Source organism: Ornithodoros turicata, chromosome 2 (assembly GCF_037126465.1).
Source record: "Ornithodoros turicata isolate Travis chromosome 2, ASM3712646v1, whole genome shotgun sequence".
Lineage (NCBI taxonomy): Eukaryota > Metazoa > Arthropoda > Arachnida > Ixodida > Argasidae > Ornithodoros > Ornithodoros turicata.
In genome coordinates this window covers 129334633-129354894 of record NC_088202.1, presented here as the reverse complement: position 1 = coordinate 129354894, position 20262 = coordinate 129334633, and the positions used below count along the sequence as shown (strand labels likewise).

The 20262-nt window shown below is 43.7% G+C and overlaps 1 protein-coding gene across 4 annotated transcripts in view; it reads right to left on the bottom strand.

Moving 5' to 3' along the window:
* Positions 1 to 247: 247 nt before the first annotated feature.
* Positions 248 to 20262, bottom strand: part of LOC135386115 (E3 ubiquitin-protein ligase arkadia-B-like) — a 33009-nt gene continuing 12994 nt past the window's right edge. For 3 of the 4 annotated variants that reach the window (XM_064615858.1, XM_064615857.1, XM_064615856.1), the window contains 10 exons: positions 13298 to 13565; positions 13038 to 13155; positions 11439 to 11596; positions 10420 to 10484; positions 10074 to 10340; positions 9026 to 9134; positions 8854 to 8964; positions 8627 to 8725; positions 6330 to 6412; positions 248 to 4398 (listed from right to left, as the gene is read on the bottom strand). In XM_064615858.1, the coding sequence (XP_064471928.1) occupies positions 4272 to 4398; positions 6330 to 6412; positions 8627 to 8725; positions 8854 to 8964; positions 9026 to 9134; positions 10074 to 10340; positions 10420 to 10484; positions 11439 to 11596; positions 13038 to 13155; positions 13298 to 13565 (1405 nt within the window). In that variant the 3' untranslated portion in view covers positions 248 to 4271. The remainder of the gene's footprint in view (positions 4399 to 6329; positions 6413 to 8626; positions 8726 to 8853; positions 8965 to 9025; positions 9135 to 10073; positions 10341 to 10419; positions 10485 to 11438; positions 11597 to 13037; positions 13156 to 13297; positions 13566 to 20262) is intronic. The other variant, XM_064615859.1, reaches the window with a different exon arrangement.

The window sequence follows — 20262 nt, the reverse complement described above, 5'->3', positions numbered from 1 at the left end:
AGAGTACACTAGGTACACCAATGCGTTGGCTAGACCCGTTAACGCACTCAAGGGGGAAAGGAGCGCGCTCCCTGCGCCCTGGGGCTGCTACTGTAGAGCCTCTTGTGGCGGGCGCATGTGCATGTAGTACAAACACCAGACACTGGCAGCGACAGCAAAAGTTGAAGTTAATTGGACAAACGTGACATCACACATTTTTCAGAGCACGGCAGCCTTTGTTACAAAAACAAAGTCGAAGGCAGAAAGATGAAAAGTTTAGCAAATCACTTTAATCCCAATTGTACTACAGAGCGCTACACAGAAGTTTCGGGTTTAAAAATAAAATATATGATTAATACGAGCCTAAGAGTTCCTTCTGAAACAGCTCTTTACAAAGGAAGGTCTTTCAGTAAGAAATGGGAAGCTTTGATTTGCATCATTTCAAGTTGCTGTATGTACATGTCACAGCCACTTGTCACAGTGTAACAGGAGGGCCATCGTAGAGACATTATTAGACACAGGTTATCACTTGTCGAGTGATCCATCATACGTTCGGGGACCATGTTCCTGACCTATGATGGATCAATCACATGCTCGTGAGAAAGTAATTCTGAATGTGCTTGAACGACGTTACTTTTTCACGGAATGAAGAAATGCACATCGCTAGGGATACTGAAAGGCCAAAACTAGAGTGGCATGACAATAACAAATGCACCTCTGAAATAGTAAAACATTCGGATGATTGCAAGGGTTGCATTCCTTTTTGGCAAGAGACAATGGTTAAGACCAAACAGGTTGACCTGAATAGAAGTCTCTTGAGGGAGGGCTAGTCCGCACGTCACAGGTGATTCCGGAGCAAAGAACACGAACAAACATTTAAGACAGACACAGAAGGGGGTTGTTAGGAGGAGCCTTTGTGGGTCCTCATTACGTGTTTGTCTGTGTTGTATGCGCTGGAATCGCCTGCGATGCTCACTATCGCCTCCTGTGGGAACTTTGTCGGCAAGCATTTGGGTACTTTTAGTTCAGCTTTGGGAGGCTGACAGTTTTCCCTTTCTGGCTCACTTGAATTCATTTGATTTTCATAAATTTGTCATTTGTAAAATAAACTTCGCAGCTGTGCTTGACACATTGTTCATGTACGTTTTTCTCCTCATTCCTAGTTTTTTTTTTTTTTTTAGAGATCCCTAAGGACTAAGCATTACAATTACATGGGTACCAGAAATAAGGCTTTGTCGCTTCCTTAGCTTTCTCTGGTATTCATAGTTTTCAACTACATGAATACATATAGCTTGCAAGTACAACATATATCAGAGTAACCAAGGCCAGAACATGAGCATATTTCCCTCAAGTAGTCAAGTTTTTTACACTAATAAAGGCAGAAGTTAATTATACTCACAGAAACTAACAGCACTGGCATTCTTGTGCAAATTTGCATTTGTAGACTCCTTCATTAAAACTGACTATATGTAGTTACTTTGTCTTGTAAGTGTATTACATCCATGTAAATACATGTTCACACCACCTTTTTAGCAGTAGCTTATAAGCTGTTGCAACAAAACAAGATAGCAATGGAAGGTGTGCATCGATGCAGGCCCTATTCACTGATGCCAAGCACAGCACCAAAAACGCCAAGCACAGTAGTGCACAACTTATCCCTGTTGTATATGTGACAGATGCAATACAACCTTGCACAATTCTCTTTTTCTGTTGAGTAAATGTGCATATATAAAAGCAAATCAACGTGTTGTAACCACTGTATATATCTCTGTTAGCATCAGGTCTTCTTTTTTACCATTGTACAGTGCTGAAACTTAATGCAATTCTTTGACTTGCTGCTGCGGATGCCAAATGCAAGGGGGTACTGCCCTAGTCAAGCAGCGTTTGCTGCTTTTTGGCGTACCTCCTCCAATTGTGCTGTAGCGCAAAAGGAAGATAAATGGAAAATGAAAAAAAAAGAAATCTACTTAAGAATGACCTGAAACATAATGGTGAAAAGGTCGTGACTAATCCCTGCGCTGCCTGCAGACCATGACTGTTCCGAAGGAGGAAGAGACGAGGGCATAAGGGCCACAATAAAGCGATCCAGTAAAAAGAGAATTTTCACTGTGGACACTACAATAGAATTTTTGTGTGTTTCACTTTACAGTACTTCACTTTTAAGATCAGAATATCTGTGAACGCAACCAACTGTCTACGATGCATGCGTAGCTAAATACACATGTGAACACACACATGTGGACACACACATGTGAACTCACTGTTAGTTCTTCTCCCAGAGCTGTTGTCGTGCAATCATTTTTTAGACAGTGCTTCTGGAAGGCGCACCAAGTTCAGCCCGCCCCCTGGGGGGAAGTTGGTCTCGGAGCAGCTCTGTTGCAGAGCACTCGCACGGATGAAAATTCTGGCAATTTATCTTGCCAGCTTGGTTCAACTTAATGCTGTTAGGAGTTGCATCTTGGTAAGGAAAACATTATTAATAGTTGCGTCTGATGCTGATACCCCAGATATAACTTCTCTGCTACTTTTTTTTTTCTTTTGTGCCTAGCCTTTTGGTAGGAGAGCTTTCACATCAAGTGCAACAGAAGCTGCATCGTTCGCATGTTTATAAAGCTGGAGAACTGATTTTCAGGTACTTTTTCATTTGTACAGTCAAACATAATGATGGCCCCCCAACAAGAAGCAAGGTAGACATGTAATGTAATTTCATGGGGCAGAAACACTTTTACCAATACAGAACTTTTGCTTCTTGTGTTGTGTCAACTTGTGCTTCTTCTCGTCCATGTCATTACAACCAAGCACTCCTTCGAGTTGCAGCTCATATTTTGCATCTGTGTAAGAATTCTGCGTGTCCACAATGCCCATATTCCCTATGCTACAACTATAGTGCACCACTAGATTTACTAAATAAGATGCTTGAAATGGGAAGGATTCTGTGTGAAAAATTCAGGTGCCATCCTACACAAATGAAATTTTGTGTCAGTGTTCCTCATTAAAAGTACAGCTCAATGTCACACGAAGGATGGTTTCCAAATACCATAAAGTTGATCCACATTGCAGTTATAGAAGCCACAGATGAACAGTCAACAGCTGAAAGCTGATAAAACACTGCACAGTCCACTATGCAAAGGATAATCATCCTAACTTTAAAACGCCACTAGTGCTCTCACATGATTCAATGGAGGAAAAAAAAAAAAGGAGAGAGAGAGATAGATAGAAGGGCAGGTACGAGGAGAATTTGCTGCATCACACATTAATTCCAACAACTGACAGTTTAACTGAAAACAGAGACTTTCTCAACCACACTACTGCAGCATTTCAGGACAGCATAGAGCAGTTTTGACTTTTGGCCATTCTAGTCCTGTTCAATGTGGCTAAGATCCGTTCAAGTCATAAAGCACATTCAGAGCCTCAAACTCACAATTACACGGCAACACATACATATTTGCGATTGAGCAAGTTCTCACTTCGTAAAGTTGCAGTTAACATTTCTTTTATCCACAGATTCTGGGATAACAGTAGTCTGTTATGGAGAGAAAGGAAAACTCTAACCGACCGCTTCAATGGTCACGAGGGTCGATACATACCTAGTAAAAGTGTACAAAACGTGAAAAAAATGTGTCAGTAGCTACAGCTGGCTGCTACACAGAACACTGGAGCCAGCTGTGATATAGCACTCCCACATTAATAGGACACACTCCAGTATTACAGACTGATAATCACACTGATATGTTTCCACAGGCCAATAGCAGATTCAAACCCATTGACAAACACACTGACATAAGGACTGACCTTGACTTAGATGCCTAGCCTGTGCAACAGCTCAAACTCGCAGAACTGATATAGAAACAAGACGACCTTATAGATTCAGATATAAACAACCTCATTAGCACTGCTATGCCTTCAGAGACGCAGCCCAAAATAAAGAAATATACACTAGTAATCACTGCCTAGACCTAACTATAGCACTGACCTACATCAGGCATACTCTCGCAAGGTGAATATAAAGCAACATTATAAAAAGTTCCCTACTGCTGCCATTCACAACGCACACAGACAGCATGTCATGCTACACCCCCCTCCCCCCCCCCAACCCAAAGGGGGGAAACAAAAAACAAACAAAGCTAGTGCATGGCACTAAACTTCTGAAGCAAAGCACTTATAGACATCACGTGCAAGCTTACTTCAATCTTAATTTAAGAAGGAAAAAGTGTCTGTAGTGAACAGAGGACTAGCGATTAAAAGTAATAAACTGGGAAATGCCAGGCAACTGCTACACTCAGTCAAGTTCATCACGAGGTAATGGCAAAGTCTTTGAGGTGTTCTTCGATATCTACCCGGCAGATTGGACAGCGCTTGTTGGTCGTGAGCCACTGGTCTACGCACACAATGTGGAAGAGATGCATGCAGGGTAATCGCCTGCAATGGTGAAATTAGACGGGGCCTCCATTATGTCATATGCAGCACATTGGTGCTACAAACACTTCAAATTATCACAAAAGTTGCATATTGCATCTCATATGACAACAGCTTCTAGGACACCTCTGTGGTGTATTAACTTTTCCCAAGTACTAAGAGCAAGTCATTTAAAACACACACATGTATAATGTGTGTGAGTAAAAGTTTTATACAGTCGCCGTCCGATTTTTCGAACTCGGCGGGGATCGCGCAAGAGTCCGAATAATCGAGCAGTCCGAAAAAACGAATTTCGCTTCAAAATAAACTTTACTAAGCCCTAGTAGGCTGGAAAAATTTGTCAATGCTATCCTAACGCGCTTCCAGCTCTGCCTGATAACATCAGCTTCTATTTCCCGAAGCGACATTTCGTCACTGTAAGTACACTGACAGAGGCACCGCCGTCATCAAGTCCGCAAGTCGGCTTCACTTAACGCAAACGTGCTTTAGGTGAAGCTCGCTTTACAGCGCTGTCGCGCGACTCGCGGGCGCACGGCACGTGCTGGGCCGTTGGCCAAAAACGAAGACGCAAAAGCGCTACGACAGACCTCTTCTACTCAGAGGAATGGAAAATCAACATCATCACTGCCTATTTTTCGCCTCAATATTTCAGTTGGTTGATTTCTTTTAATACGAATTTCGGATGATACCAATGTTTTCCGTCAACCCATGAGAGAAATTCGCGGGTTGGGCAAACAGAGTCCGAAATATCCAGTTGGATCTGCACGGCGTCCGAAATTTTGGACGTTCTTATACATCACCTCTATGGGACCCGCGGCCGTACCGCGAACGAGTCCGAATAATCGAGCATGTCCGAAAAATCGGTCGGCGACTGTAATCCAGTTCCTTACACAGGACGTCTTTTTTTTAATCCTTTACAGATTTTTAAATAAAAATTATGAGAGTAGCATAGATGTCGTTTTCGCAGTTGAGTTATACGGCCAGGCTCTCGAAGACAGTATGTAACTACAAGATGACAAATTACCTCAAATTAATTAATTAACTTTTTGATTAGGGAATTTTGGGCAAAAGCGAGACAGAAGAATGGGAGCCAATCCTCGGTGAAAGCCATTCTGTCTTTTAAAAATCCTGAAACGAGCACGTGCCGTGAAATATCCTTAGCGGAATTTCGCTATGCAAATGAACCGAAAGCAAAACTGTGCTAGACCCTCACCGACGGAAGCTTATCTGTGCGGCCAAGAGGTTGATCCAGATCAGCAACTACTCCAATCATCTACATCGCTCCAAAGACCATAACCCTCTGATGTGGAATAAGCGCTGTACTTCCTACCGCTTCTGATCGGCACGGTTTCGGCTAATTTGTATAGCGAAATTCGACAACGGATATGTTAATGCACGTGCATGTTTCAAAAATGGCTTTCAACAAGGACTTCTCCCATTCTGCTATCTCGCTTTTGCCCGAAATTCCCTAATCAAAATGTTAGTTAAAGTTAATTAAGAGTTATTTTAGGTCTAATTACTAATTAGCCACCTTGTACCGCCTGACTGTAATGTCCGCCTGACTGTATAACTCAAGTGCAAAAACGACGTCTATGCTCCTCTTAGTCTTTTTATAAAAAATCTGTAAAGGATTAAAAAAAAAGCCCTGTATATGTGTCTTACAGCTATGCTTATGTGAATAGTGGTTGTGTAAAAAATATAGTCACCACACCGTATCTGTACAGTTCACTTCACAGTTTCATTTTCATTGACCCAGTGGAAGATATTAGCTCAATCATTAAATCTTTGTATATGTCTTGATACAGGAAAGGAATGAATACATTTCCAAAATTCTTCCTTCATTCTACACAAGACTGCAACCAGGTATTCTGTCACAACGGATAAAAGATAAGGCAGAGAGGGTTCGTCGATAAAAAAGGGCGCACACGTCTTACCTGACATCTTCATTATCTTCGAATTCACTGAGACAAATGGTGCACTTTTCAATGTTATCTTCATTTTCCACACTTCGCTGAATCTGATAATGAAAAAATGAAAAGCAAACTACTGTACATAACAGGTTTACTTGTCAAGGAAGTACTATGTATACTCCTGTTCAACTTAAAGAAAAAGAAATCTAGTCTGTCAACTACATATGCCGTTGGAGATAAGGAGATGCAATAGCGCACCATGAGAAATACTGCAGCACCACCACACAGCGTAGAGCCATGTGGCTGTCATGTAGGAAATGCAGAGTAGCCTTCGTTTCGTACAAAGCAATACAAAGTATCGGGCGAAGAGGAACATGTTCTGCAATATTTCTTGTCCTTGTGATACGAATCCCAAACACCATGCAGGTTTGAAGCAAGATTAGTACGAATAATCAAGCACGTCATCCGAGGAACGGTCAGAGTTATTGGACGTGGAAATACATTGGTTCAATGGGGCATCTGACGGTGCCAGTACACTACAACAGCAAGTCTCTGTGCATGAGAGAAAGAAAAGGTTGGAGAAAGCACGTGACAAAGCATCTGCCCAGTCAGAGAAACAGCAATACGGGGGCATTCGCAAGCGGCCACAACGCTACGTGGACCTCACGTGCAGTTGTTGTGATACCATATCTCAGAGCAATCTGTTGAGACTGTTCTATGCACACAAGGGGAAAGGGAAAAGCTGAGGGGCTGCGCAAAAGGCTGGCCTACTGTCATAGCATATAGTTTTGTCCGAAAAATTGGAAAGTCTGAATTTTTTAAGTAAAAATTATTGGTCAGCGACTATGTAGTTATGAAGTTTATGAGTTACAGAGGGGAGGAAAATGTCAACGAGAGCCATAGGAACCCATACATAAAAAAACGCGATTCAAGGAATGGGCGCCGCCATTAGTGCTGCCACCCCGTGGTAGTCAGAGGAACTGCGCATGTGTGGGCTGCCGTTTGCCGTGTTTCTTCATTTTCCCGTATGTTTTTTAATTAATTTTCATGTCTGTTTGTGTTCATTTTCTTCTGCTCGGGAACCGGTGTAGAACAGATATCGCATCGGCCAGCACTCCACACGTGAACAACTGTGCATATCACACGCGGAAGCAAGCAATCTTCGTTTTCATTGATCTTTCGAACGTTGATACGCTAATCAGATGTTTACCGGATGATTAGTTATATGGAATGTTACGTTACTGTCAGTCACACGCATTAAAGATGGTGGCCACCAGTATTCACCCCAATGGGAAGAGCGATTCTGGCAGTCCACCACTGTTGTGTCGTCGCTGGGAATAGGGCTAAGAAGTGTACGGAGACTAGTAGTTTGAGAGTAACGCGACAAGGTCTATAGGGAGAGAATGAATCTTATGAATCTTATGTATGTGGCATAACTCTAATGTGCATATTTATCATCATAACAAGGTACTGAACACCGAGTTGCCACGGGTATTGCGGGACACTGATTCAACGGTATAACTGGCGGTAACATTTGCAGTATTGTTTATACTAGGGCTGTGCGAATAGTGATTTTTGGGTTCGAATCAAATAAGAATCGAATAGTAAAATCTTCTAATAGTAGCGAATCGAATAATGTCGAATACCACACAAAAATGTGTGCTTATTGCTGAATAGTAAGCAAAAGCTTGCACTGAAACCTGGTGCTCAGTTGTAGTTTGTGAGACGAACAGCGAACTATATACACATATTTCATTGATGAATACGTTTGTGCTAGAATTGTCCTGAAAATTGTAATTCCAGACATAAAGTAGCTGGCTGTGTGATTAAATCCCTCTTTCTATGGCGTCATAACTGGTCCAGCCAAAGCTCAAAATAATTAAACTAACTTAAACATCCTGCTAAACATTTGCTAAAATATTTCTCAAAAGTGGCAATTTTCAGTGACCCCTCAAATCGCACTTTTAAACCATGCCTGCAAACCCGCAGTACTGGCAGAAGTGTAAGCTAGGCTTCGCCTGATGCTCGGAGACATGAGGCGAAGCCAGCTTGCAGAATATCGTCAAGTCCGCACGCACAAAACTGTAAAGTAAGCTTCACCTAACACTTAGAAGCATGAGGGGAAGCCACCTTGCAGGATATATTTGAGGCGCAGAATTGTATGGTAGGCTTCACCAAACGCTCAGAGGCATGTGTATGAAGCCAGCTTGCGGAATTTTGAGCATTCGATGAAATGTTATTCGGTTCAAATACGAATAGCGCTGTACCGTTATTCGGTACGAATATCGAATATTCGTCACAACTCAAAGTGATAGCCATACCTTTTTGTATTTGTGGGGAAACGTGTTTCTTTCAATGGTGCCCTGAGATGCCCCACGGTTGACGACCATTCGGCGGTGATCTAGCAACCTCATGGATTCCTGAAAGAAACATTAGGCTGATGCACACTTGGCTCACATTAGACCACTGCATTTAGTCCTCTATTAGCGCGGCACGCTTGACTTGTGGTACCTATTGACACAACTGAATGTAACTTTAACTGCTTTACCTGAACATGTCTAGACAAGAGAGGCATATAGTTCTGAGGCAGCGGGACATAGTGAGGAAGATCTGACAGCGTTGAGATTGCGTACATCTCTGGGAAGCGTTGGGACATTGTCTGCGGTAAGAAAGATACCCATAGTGTGCGAACAACTAAACACTGTCCTCTGTGTGCCTACCACTGTTGGAGCAACTCCAAGCGTCAGAGAAGGTAGATGGTGGATCCGCGGAGGAGCATGGTAGTGATGCTGATGGATGTGGTGATGTAGATGTGCGTGGCTGGGTTCACTGCGGACACAACGAAATATCGTTTCTCCGGTTTATTAGGCATTGCGAAGACAAGGGACTGTGTTTGCTGTGACATTCTGGTGTGACAGTACAAAAAGACACAAGAACAGTAAGATCATTTCAAATATTTCAATCTATCTGTCAATCTACAGGCTAGTGACCTATAAAAGCATACCTGTGCCCACATGCCACAGGACAAGGAGAGATAGGGATTTATTTTCCGTTGCGCGTGAAATCAATGAGTGAGAGGAGTGTGATCACTGCCTCCTGTCTTCATCGCGATATCTAGGTTACAACACCGTGCTCAGCAATTACACAACGCAGGTGTAGCGTTCTGTTGTCTGCATGTCAAGCTTTGAAGGTGATTCAATCCTGGTAAGCTTCAAAGTGACGGCGCATCACTGTGCAGAGTCACAATGTAAAACGTACGAACCCCATAATCGAAACAATCAAAATGACAGTGTGACGAAGCACAGTTGAGATGCTGTTCTCCAGATGCCCAACAATGAAGAGGCTGTTAGTATATTGCAGAGCAGCTCACTAGGATCCCAGCTGCTGCAGTGTGCATCTAGGGTGCAGATTCTCAACTGCCCTTTGCAATACTGCTGTCTACGTTGTTTCGACTATTGGGTTTGTACATTTCACATTATAACTCTGCACAGAGATGCTCAATCACTTTTTAACAAGCTGGGATTGAACTGCCTCCACAGCTTTACACATAGAAAACACATACAATGCTCCCCCAACATTGAGTAATTGCTGAACACGGCCTGCAAAGGTAGACACTTATAGGTCGCTATCCTGTACAAAGAAGGTGCTTAACTTCATTTGACACAAGGACATATCTTACACACTAATCATATCATACTGTGAGATGTTCACAACAACAAAGTTTTTATGCTCTCCAAATCTAATGCAAGCCATGTGCAGCGAGCTCACCTTGTTGGACTGGCAATAACCACCTCAGCCTGGACACCGGGATCTAGGACGACTGCCTCGCTGGCCACTTGGATTGGGGGAGTGAGGGAACTCACAGTGGAGCACTGAGTAGCCCCACCCACTGCAGTGGAGCCCTCTGCAGGGGCAGGGTCCACAGGCAGCTGAATGTCAGTTGGAAACATGTACACCTGACCTTGCGTTTCCATCATGCGTTGCAATGCCAGAGCCTCCTGTTGCCTGTTTGGAAGAAGCAGAACAGGAGAAACACTACTTCATACATCACGTACACTGCGCTGCTAATTTAAAGTGTACATTCACCAAATAAGGAACAGAGAGAATATCATGCCTTTGCATATATAAGGTGTGGTGGTACATTCTTCTTCGTTGCATCTCTTGCATCCTTTGCTGTGCCTGCAAACATGTCGCCCACATCATTGCAGCACTTGGTGTATGAAAAGGCTGAAATGGTGCTATTTTAACTGTACTTCAGGCACCTAAATAAGAAGCTCAGCTACTACTTCTCAGCGTTAAGATGTGCCTCTGTACATTCGGGCAACACAGCGACAACGAAGATTCTACTAAGAGACACGAGTATGGCACACCACGGCACTCACAAATCACTATTTGCTTGAAAGGGAGCCAAACCAACGGTCCTATGTAGACGATTGCTAAGTTTCATTGGATATATCGCGAGTCCCCGCTAGTAAAAATTGCCTACATTACATATTGGTTATAATTTCTACATGCTTACACCGTTTTTATGTTTTCCCCCAAATTGGGATAAAATCGGGTTTGACGTTCAAAGCAGCAAAGCAGGTTAAAATAGTGTGATATAATGTGAACAGAAAAATAACAGAACGACGACACGAGGTGGCGAGAGGCAGAATTGAGCGTAAAGTATCTGTGTGCTCACCCGAGCCAGTTCGGGTGCCTGCACTTGCGCTTTGGCAAGTTCGGTCGCCTACACACGTTTGCGCCTTTTGCTTGCTTCTTTTACTTTTGGGTACGTGTTAGGGATGGAGTAAATGCCGTTCAGGAACTTTTCTTTCATTGAATCAAGATGCCGGCTTAAAGCTACTTCGTTCTAGCAGGATTTACAATGCATTGTTCCCTACGGCAGCCTGGCGGGCAATGTCAATTATTTCGTCATGTCGCAAATTTTATTGTATCACATTTCACTGTAATAAGGTGCGACTCTATTCGGATGTCCAAGTTAAGGAGATTGCAGTGTGTTTGTTCTTTGGAATTACAGTGTACAGGAATTACTCAGTGTAATTACATGTTATTGCACAGGATACTACTACCTTGCACCCTAGCAAACTCCATTTGCACAACGAAAAAGCGATAACAGAATTCAGAACCCACCTGCCAGATGCGTTGATGTGTTGGGTTCATACGTGCAAACATTGGGGATGCAAACTCGTGATGTGGGTTGTGGGCTGCAGGCGGACTATACACAGCATTGTGAGGACCCGTGTGAGGAGGTGGAGCCCCCAAGTAACCCAAATGGGGACTCGGAGTAGCTGCGCAATAATAATAATAATAGTAAGAAAAGAAACATCACCACTACATAGTTGGACGCAGCACAGATTTGAAGTCGTGAGCAGGGCTGTGTGAATGGTGAAAATGTCAAATACGACAAAATATTTGACTTTGAGCATCGAATCAATAAGTAAATAGGACATAATGACTTTATGCAACTCTGTTTATTGTGATGTGCACATACAGTATATAGAACCACATTTTGATAATCAGACAAATATGTATGCAAGGGAAGAATCAACTACGAAAGGATGACGAAAAGGTTGCCACTCCCTAAAGAAAACTCACACTGGTGCTGATTCAGGTGCATCCCACTCATCGTAAAGTTCCTCAAGCGTAGACGCCACTGCAATCATTCTCTCACTGCCATCATTCAACTGCAGATGCTACATTTAATGCATCATGACTGACCCTCAGTAGCGTACCACATCCTTAGAAGCAACATCTTGAGCTCGGTGGATATAAAAAGGTGGCAGATCAAACTGGCAGGTATCAAATACCCTGAGCTCAAGTTATTTAAGAAGCAGGTCTGTCAATAAAAATCTTGTTCGTCAGTCTGTGCTGTGTGTTGTGTCGTCCTTTTGTTTGTTTCCCGGCACTGTGGCTTTTATCGCTTTTAAAGTAGAAACATATGGGCACGTTGGCATTCGAGTCCTATCGAATTAAGCGAAAAAATTATTCACGAATTCGTATTTATTATATATTAATAACTGTGTTCCGGAAACTTTGAACATTTGAAGATATCTGGATTATTACAAAGCTATGTACGAATATAGAATTGTCAAATCAAATAGTGTAAATATTCAATTCTCATTTGAAATGTCGATTATTCACACTGCCCTAGTCGTGAGTGAAGCCCATGAAGTCAGCAGTACAGATTGCATTATAAAATATAAAGCACAAACCACTAGCACATCTGTAGCTCTGCAAACACTGAAAATGTAATCAAAATATTAGCATGTGTCAAAATAACCAAATCAAAATAATAATCAAACAGTGGAAGTTAAATCATTATTCACACTAGTATTATCAAAGTATATCCAAATCCATTTTTCAAAGTCAAGGTACAGCTTGGGACAAAAGTTTACGGAACAAAGCACTTTTGTATTTCTTCGTCGGAGTGGCTCCCTGCTAGCTATCAGGAAGAGGTCGAATAAGAAACCGGTGACTTGCTATTCTATCCATCTCTCGGTATGTGTGTACGCTCCTGTTTGTTGGTTGGGTGTCGCTGCAATGAAAAAATGTGACACCCCGGTGTTCCGTAAACTTTTGTCCCAAGCGGTACATCTCTGAAAACACTTTGGAACAATATGACATGCAACTCAACTATGGAGAGTGTCTGAGTTCAGTAGGTTTAAACTTCTCTGGAGAGAAGATTAGAAAGCAGCCGTATAATTTTGTTCAAAAGTGTGAGGCACTTACGGGAATATATGTGGCTGTGAGAAACAACCACATTAGGTGGGGGTGGAGGTGCAGGAGGAACATGAGAAAAGCAACTGCCATAACTTCTGCACCCATCACTGTTTGATCCGGTAGTTCCCTGCAGAATAATGAAATCGATTTGGGAGCTCAGTACAACTGCACACTTCTATTCAAAGGCATTCACAGTGCCTCCCAAACAGAGTTTCCAATAAAGTTTTGCGGGAGGACTGCTGCCCTAGATAAGCGATGCACACTCTTACCATTGTTCGTGCACATGAATCCTCTCTAGAGCAGTGCATCACAGGTACAGGTGGAGGCTCTGGGCACTGATAGCGGCAGCTGGGAAAGTGTGTGGCTCCCCCGTGCATCCCTTGGGCCACACTAGATGGGGGAAGAGGTGGTGGTGGTGGTGGAGGAGGAGGTGGAGGAGGAGGGGCAAAGCAGCTGTGGAAGTGGTGGTGGGAGTGACTCATAATTGGTCGTCCGCTTGCTGGACAGAACATGCTGTTACTGCTGCAGCTTGGTGCCCTGCGAATGCAGAGAGTGGCACCATTAGCGTGATATACTATACCTCGCGCTGTTAAAAGCACGGAGTAGCAATGTTGACTCGGTAGCGATGACTCAATATTGACGCAACAGATGCATCACAACAGGTTGCACACACACGTCAGTGTGATTGCTACTAAAGTCGTCGAGTGAAACACGAAGCAGCTTGCAAATACAAAAACACAAAAACAAAAAAGAATCACAATCACAAAAATCTGATCACACAAAAGGACGCACATCACCAAATCTCTTGAAACGCCCCTACAGTGAAAATTACAATTAATGTCCCTGGTTTTCTGCTGCGGCAAATTAAAAATTCCGCGGCACTGACTTGTAAATTCCGCGATTTTCTGCGGCAAGCAGTCAACGGCTGCTTGAAGTGGGGGATGCTTGGATAATGTGGGGACAAAAATATTTTATAAAACTACAAATTGAAAGCACTGTTGTGGCTCAGCATTACATACATGATATCTTGATTTCTCCTCTGACAAAGACAAAGGTCTGTCACCTGCAATCATTTTATACCTGCTGAAAGATCTTCTCTACAGAGTTTATAGGAACTTCATAGGAAGACTATAGGAAGGAGATTACAATACATGCCCTGTGGAAGTTACAGGACGCCCTTTTTGTTTCTGGCCAGTAGGCATTATTTAAGAGCCTTTAAAGGCAAACTCCCAGGCGTCAAATCAAGATCCCCCACTGCCACCGCTAAACTGCACATGAGAGGGACGCCGCCCCTTCCTCAGGCGAAGTATGCACAATAAACTTGGGCTAACGTTATCTTAGGCTAAACTACAATCTGTCTGTGCTGGCCCTCCAGAAGGGGGCAGTTTCGTAAAGCAGGCTTCATCTCATGCAGGGACACTTCAGGTGAAGTCTGCTTTCGGGAGGTGTCGTTCGTATTCTGCGAATAGTCGGATATTCGGAAATCCGAATAGTGGGTATTCGATTGGCGGTTGAAATAATTCAAGTGACTGATATTTCATTCGAATTCGATAACTCGAATATCCGCACACCCCTACAAATAGGGATTCCGTGAAATTCCGTCCCTAACGAAAAATTCCGCGATATTTCGCGGAATAGCGGAAAACCCGGGGCCTTAATTACAATGACGCTTATGAGGGAACAGATAATGATATTAGCTCCAGAACTTTTGGGACTATAGGGACGATCTGAAAGATGGTGCCATCGCCGACCGATATTTCGGACTCCAAAAATTCAGTTTTCCAAATTTTTCGGGCAAAACTCTTGGCACTGTCAAACACCCCATACAGCAAATAAATTTCCGCTTCCAACTTTCGGACGAACATTCCAAAAACAGCTAGAGACATACTGTGTAGAACTGAGCAGCACAGAAACACGTACACGCTCGCTCGCGCACACACGCTCATTTAGCTCGCTCACTCTTGCGTTATCTCTAGGGCTGTGTGAATAATGGCTGCCCTGTAATAAGTAGTCCTGTTTACTGCAATGTGCACATACACGTTTTGATGATCACAGAAATATGTACGGGGCATCAACTATGAAAGGATGAGGAATAAAGGTTGCTACTCCCACAAGACAATTGACAGTGCTGCAGTTACAGGTGTGCCCCACGAGTGAGGTACACCTGAAACTTTAGTGTAAATGAGCTCATTGTAAAGTTCCTCAAGGGCAGACAGTATATTTGATGCAGTGTGATTTGATGCAGAGTCAGGCTTTTCACATTATGGACTGACTCTAAGTCATGAGCCACATGCTCAACAGCAACACCTTGAGCTCCATGGTGGATGTCAGTGTAGCAGGTCAATTTCAAAAAGCTATGGTTAAGGCCCCGGGTTTTCCGCGATTCCGCGAACTATCGCGGAATTCGGTATTCACCGCAGAATCCTTCGTTTGGCACGGAATTTCACGGAATCCCTTATTTTTAGGGGTGTGTGGATATTCGAGTTCTCGAATTCGAATCAAATACCAATCACTCGAAGTATTTCATTCGCGAATCGAATATTCGCCGAATACGAACGACACCTCCCGAAAGTGGGCTTCACCTGATGCTTCCCTGCGTGAGGTGAAGCCTGCTTTACGAAACTGCCTATGCTTCTGGACCAGCGCAGAGATATTGTAGTCTAGCTTAAGATAACGTTAGCCCAAGTTTATCGTGCATACTTCGCCTGAGGAAGGGGTGCCGTCCCTCCCGTGTGCAGTTTAGCGGTGGCAGCGGGGGACTTCGATTTAATGTCTGGGAGTTTGCCTTTAAAGACTCTTAAATAATGCCTACAGCCGAGAAACAAAAAAAGGGTGTCCTGTAACTTCCACAGGGCATGTATTGTGAGACCCTTCCTATAAAGTTCCTATAAGCTCCGTAGATGCTGAAATATCTTTCAGCAGGTATAAAATGATTGCAGGTGACAGACCTTTGTCTTTGTCAGAGGAGAACACAAGATATCCTGTATGTAATGCTGAGCCACAACAGTGCTTCCAATCTGTAATTTTATAAAATATTTTTGTTCCCACATTATCCAAGAAAGTGTTACCCATTTCAAGCAGCCACTGACTGCAGCCGCAGAAAACTGCGTAATTTACAAGTCGGTGCCGCAGAATTTTGAATTTTCCGCAGCAGAAAACCAGCGTGCTGGTCTCGTCGGCTATGCACACTGAGTACTATCATTCAAGCTATCTTTCGCGTCAAAGCTCTTCCTCTCGCAAGTCGACAGAGTCCGCAAGTCGGCTTCACCTAACGCATGCGTATTTTAGGTGAAGCTCGCTTTACAGCGTTGCCGCGCGACTCGCGGGCGGACAGCACGTGCTGGGCCGTTCGCCAAAAAACGAAGACGCAAAAGCGCTACGACAGACCTCTTCTACTCAGAGGAATGGAAAATTAACAATCATCACTGCCTATTTTTTTGCCTCAATATTTTAGTTCGTTGATTTTTTTAAATACGAATTTTAGATGATACCAATGTTTTCAGTCACCCCATGAGAGAAATTTGCGGGTTGGGCAAACAGAGTCCGAAATATCGAGCGACGGAGCTGCACGGCGTCCGAAATTTTGAACGTTCTTATACATCACCTCTATGGGATCCGCGGCCGTTCCGCGAACGAGTCCGAATAATCGGGGTCTGAAAAATCGGTCGGCAACTGTAGTTCAATATGGTCGTGCAGCGCAGATGTGGTACTTTCCTGACATATGGAGAATTTGATGGCAAGCATTGCCGCCGTCACCAGCGATTTGCACATAAAGTGATCCCTCCCATGCGGCGCTTTCGCCAACTGGCAGTCTGGATGTTTACACCACGACCTACTTAATAAGAGAACGACCAGTTCACTTGACCCCCCTTCCAGCGCCGGCTTTTTTGTTTCACATGTTTGCCGCAGGAGCATTGGTGGCGCTGCCGACATTCCCTACTTCAATGGGGGTTGTAGTGCTTATGCGGTAGCTTTCTACGGACTTCTTCGCATCCGCGTCAGATATTTGTGCCTTCTTTTTTTTTTTGCCAAACATATCGTAATCTTTTCGCACCAAACCGCCACGAAGACCTCAGTTCTCATGAGCATAGTTTATTCCGTAGTGCCTTTTTGCAAGGCAAGATGCTTCCTCGCGTGAAAAGCGAAAAAGTGTGCTGTCATCCATCTGAGATATTTCTCCAAAACCTTGCAATTCAGCTGCGGTCACTTTTACTTTGCCCCTTAACATATTACTAACATTTCTTCCTTTTCTTTTTGAGCATGTAGAAGAGATTTCCTACAACAATTCACTTTGGAGATACCGAGTGTGTACATACAGACGCACTTGTTCAGTGCGTGATGGCACCAACTTTAAATTAATCTTAAATAGATGCGTATACGAAGAGGGGAGTCAAGTCCTGTAGATCACATAAACAAAATACAGAAGCCGACACTGAAGATTTTTGTTTAAGTTTAATTTGTACAAGCTTTCGCGTGGAGGTCCACGCTCCCTCAGGTACAAAGTGAAGTGGTGACACACATAAGTATATATAGTATAGACACTGCTGTACAAAGAAAGGGAAGAGGAAAGGAGATATGGTGCCACATGTCTGTGTACAATGAATAGCTGGGCAGACGGATAAGTGACCTCTAACCGTTTAAGAACAGTAAAAGGTGTTGTTGTGAACAAAAAGGCTCGCCAACCCAGTTTCGCGGAAGGGGGGTCAGGAGTATGGGAAACGAGTGGCCCAGAATGGACAAAAGGGAAGGTTACGGATTATCTAACGGAGTACCAGACGATGACTGAAAGTGGGGATTCAAGAATTGTGCACAAATAAATATAGATATATAGCTACTAAATTTACATAAGCGGATATAACGAGCCAGGACTAAGATTCAGACCATTTGGTGTGAGACACTTGAATTGCGAAATTAAGTAGGACTCTCTATTCTTACGTTTAATGTCGGTGCGGAACCCAGATGAATCTGGGTTCCGCACCGACATTAAACGTAAGAATAGAGAGTCCTACTTAATTTCGCAATTCAAGTGTCTCACACCAAATGGTCTGAATCTTAGTCCTGGCTCGTTATATCCGCTTATGTAAATTTAGTAGCTATATATCTATATTTATTTGTGCACAATTCTTGAATCCCCACTTTCAGTCATCGTCTGGTACTCCGTTAGATAATCCGTAACCTTCCCTTTTGTCCATTCTGGGCCACTCGTTTCCCATGCTCCTGACCCCCCTTCCGCGAAACTGGGTTGGCGAGCCTTTTTGTTCACAACAACACCTTTTACTGTTCTTAAACGGTTAGAGGTCACTTATCCGTCTGCCCAGCTATTCATTGTACACAGACATGTGGCACCATATCTCCTTTCCTCTTCCCTTTCTTTGTACAGCAGTGTCTATACTATATATACTTATGTGTGTCACCACTTCACTTTGTACCTGAGGAAGCGTGGACCTCCACGCGAAAGCTTGTACAAATTAAACTTAAACAAAAATCTTCAGTGTCGGCTTCTGTATTTTGTTTAATTAATCTTAAATATAAATAACGGCATACAGGAGCGTATCGCCACAGTAAGAGCAGCAGGAACTGCTCTTAACCTATGGCCCTTTTTTACCAACAGTGGTTAACTTTGGACTAAGATCCAGCGTTGCGTGATCTGATGAATATTCCAGTGACAGTAACTTCCTTTAGTGTAGCATAGTTAAGCGTTAAATTCAAGTTAAGACACCGTTGTTCTCGGTTCAAATGCTAATTGGTGATGGTGAAACCGGGACTTAGTCTATCACTGAAGGACGTACTGGAACCGAAGCGGATATCGGTTTGGTTACGGTTCAGTGTCAGAACTCTGAAAGCGGTTACAGGTAGGAGGCTCGCCGTTTTAATGCTTGTGGTTACCGGTAACCAAGCAGTTGAACCGGTACTTTTTCGGTTTTCTGTAGGATGTATCTGCTGGCTGCGTGGATGTCGCAGAAGCACGTTCAACGCCCCTAATCAGAGTTGTAAAGAAATATATATCGCATCCCAAGCTGATCGTGTTCACGCGTGAGCATATTCTTATGAACCGGTAACCGAAATCACATAATTCGGTTCAGGTTGCGGCTTTGGTTAGTTGCGAATGGTGGATTGCAGATGTGGATATGGAAGAAATTTGGGTTCCAAGTCGTCTTCGGTTTCGCCCCGGTTTCAGTCCCTGCGCGCACTTCCACGTGCCAGAGCATGATTGTCTCCACTGCTGGATCGCCAATGAGTTGATTGGTTTTTTACAGCGATATGGGGGTGGGGGTGGTGAAAGGTTTCACTGTTATCTGCCTCACAGATGTGGGCAACGTCACGACTAAAGCCCTGGAGGAAAACGCGTCCTGGGGCAACTTCAAGGGAATTGTGCGGAGATATGTCTAAAAGTGTCTGATGAAAACCCACGAAAAAATCCACACTGCACATACAGCTCCGGGACTCGAACCCGGGTACCTCCCAAGTTCTCCCAGGTATGGGGGAACTTGCTTTTCAAGGACGGCGTGGTATCAAATGAAGTACCTTGCACTGTGTACCAATATGTCATCGCACGAGAAAACAAAATAAACGGCGTCCATGTAAAGTATACCCCGACAAAACGAGCACAGGAGTCGAGGTTGTACACTACAAATCAATATGGACGTCGAAAAGATGTACACGAGTCAATACGAACACCGTGACCGTCTCGTCACATGTCCCAATGCGGAGTCCCCCTGTTTTAGGGAATGTGGGCAGCGCGCCAAGCGGGCGTTTCACCTGTGAGAGGAGGAAATTGCGAGGAGGTTCCGTGGACAGCCGCTCCATAGGGATTTGGGAAAGTGACCTGGTCGCTCTCTTATTAGGTAGGTCGTGGTTTACACGCTGCGTAACGCACAAAAGCCTTCAGCGCCATGTCATTGGACTATCCTGACACTGATTCCGTACGTAAACAACGAGAAATTAGCCGAGGCCGAGTTGTTTGATTTAACTGATTCCTCTTTCAGCTGTAGCATTCGAATATCTCAACCAGGTGAGGAGAGGCGACTTATGCGAGCACAACACAAATGCACGCGCAGGAACGGCAAAACAAAACCAACTTCCGGTAGCAACTGCACATGCGCTTGCAACCCACATGCACCGCTGTTGTGCAGTTCTGTGGTTCCGTATCGTAGAAGTTTTATTCACGCGCTGATACATTTTATATGGATTTCTTATGTAAAATTTCAGCAATCTATTGCATGCGTTTCGCTAG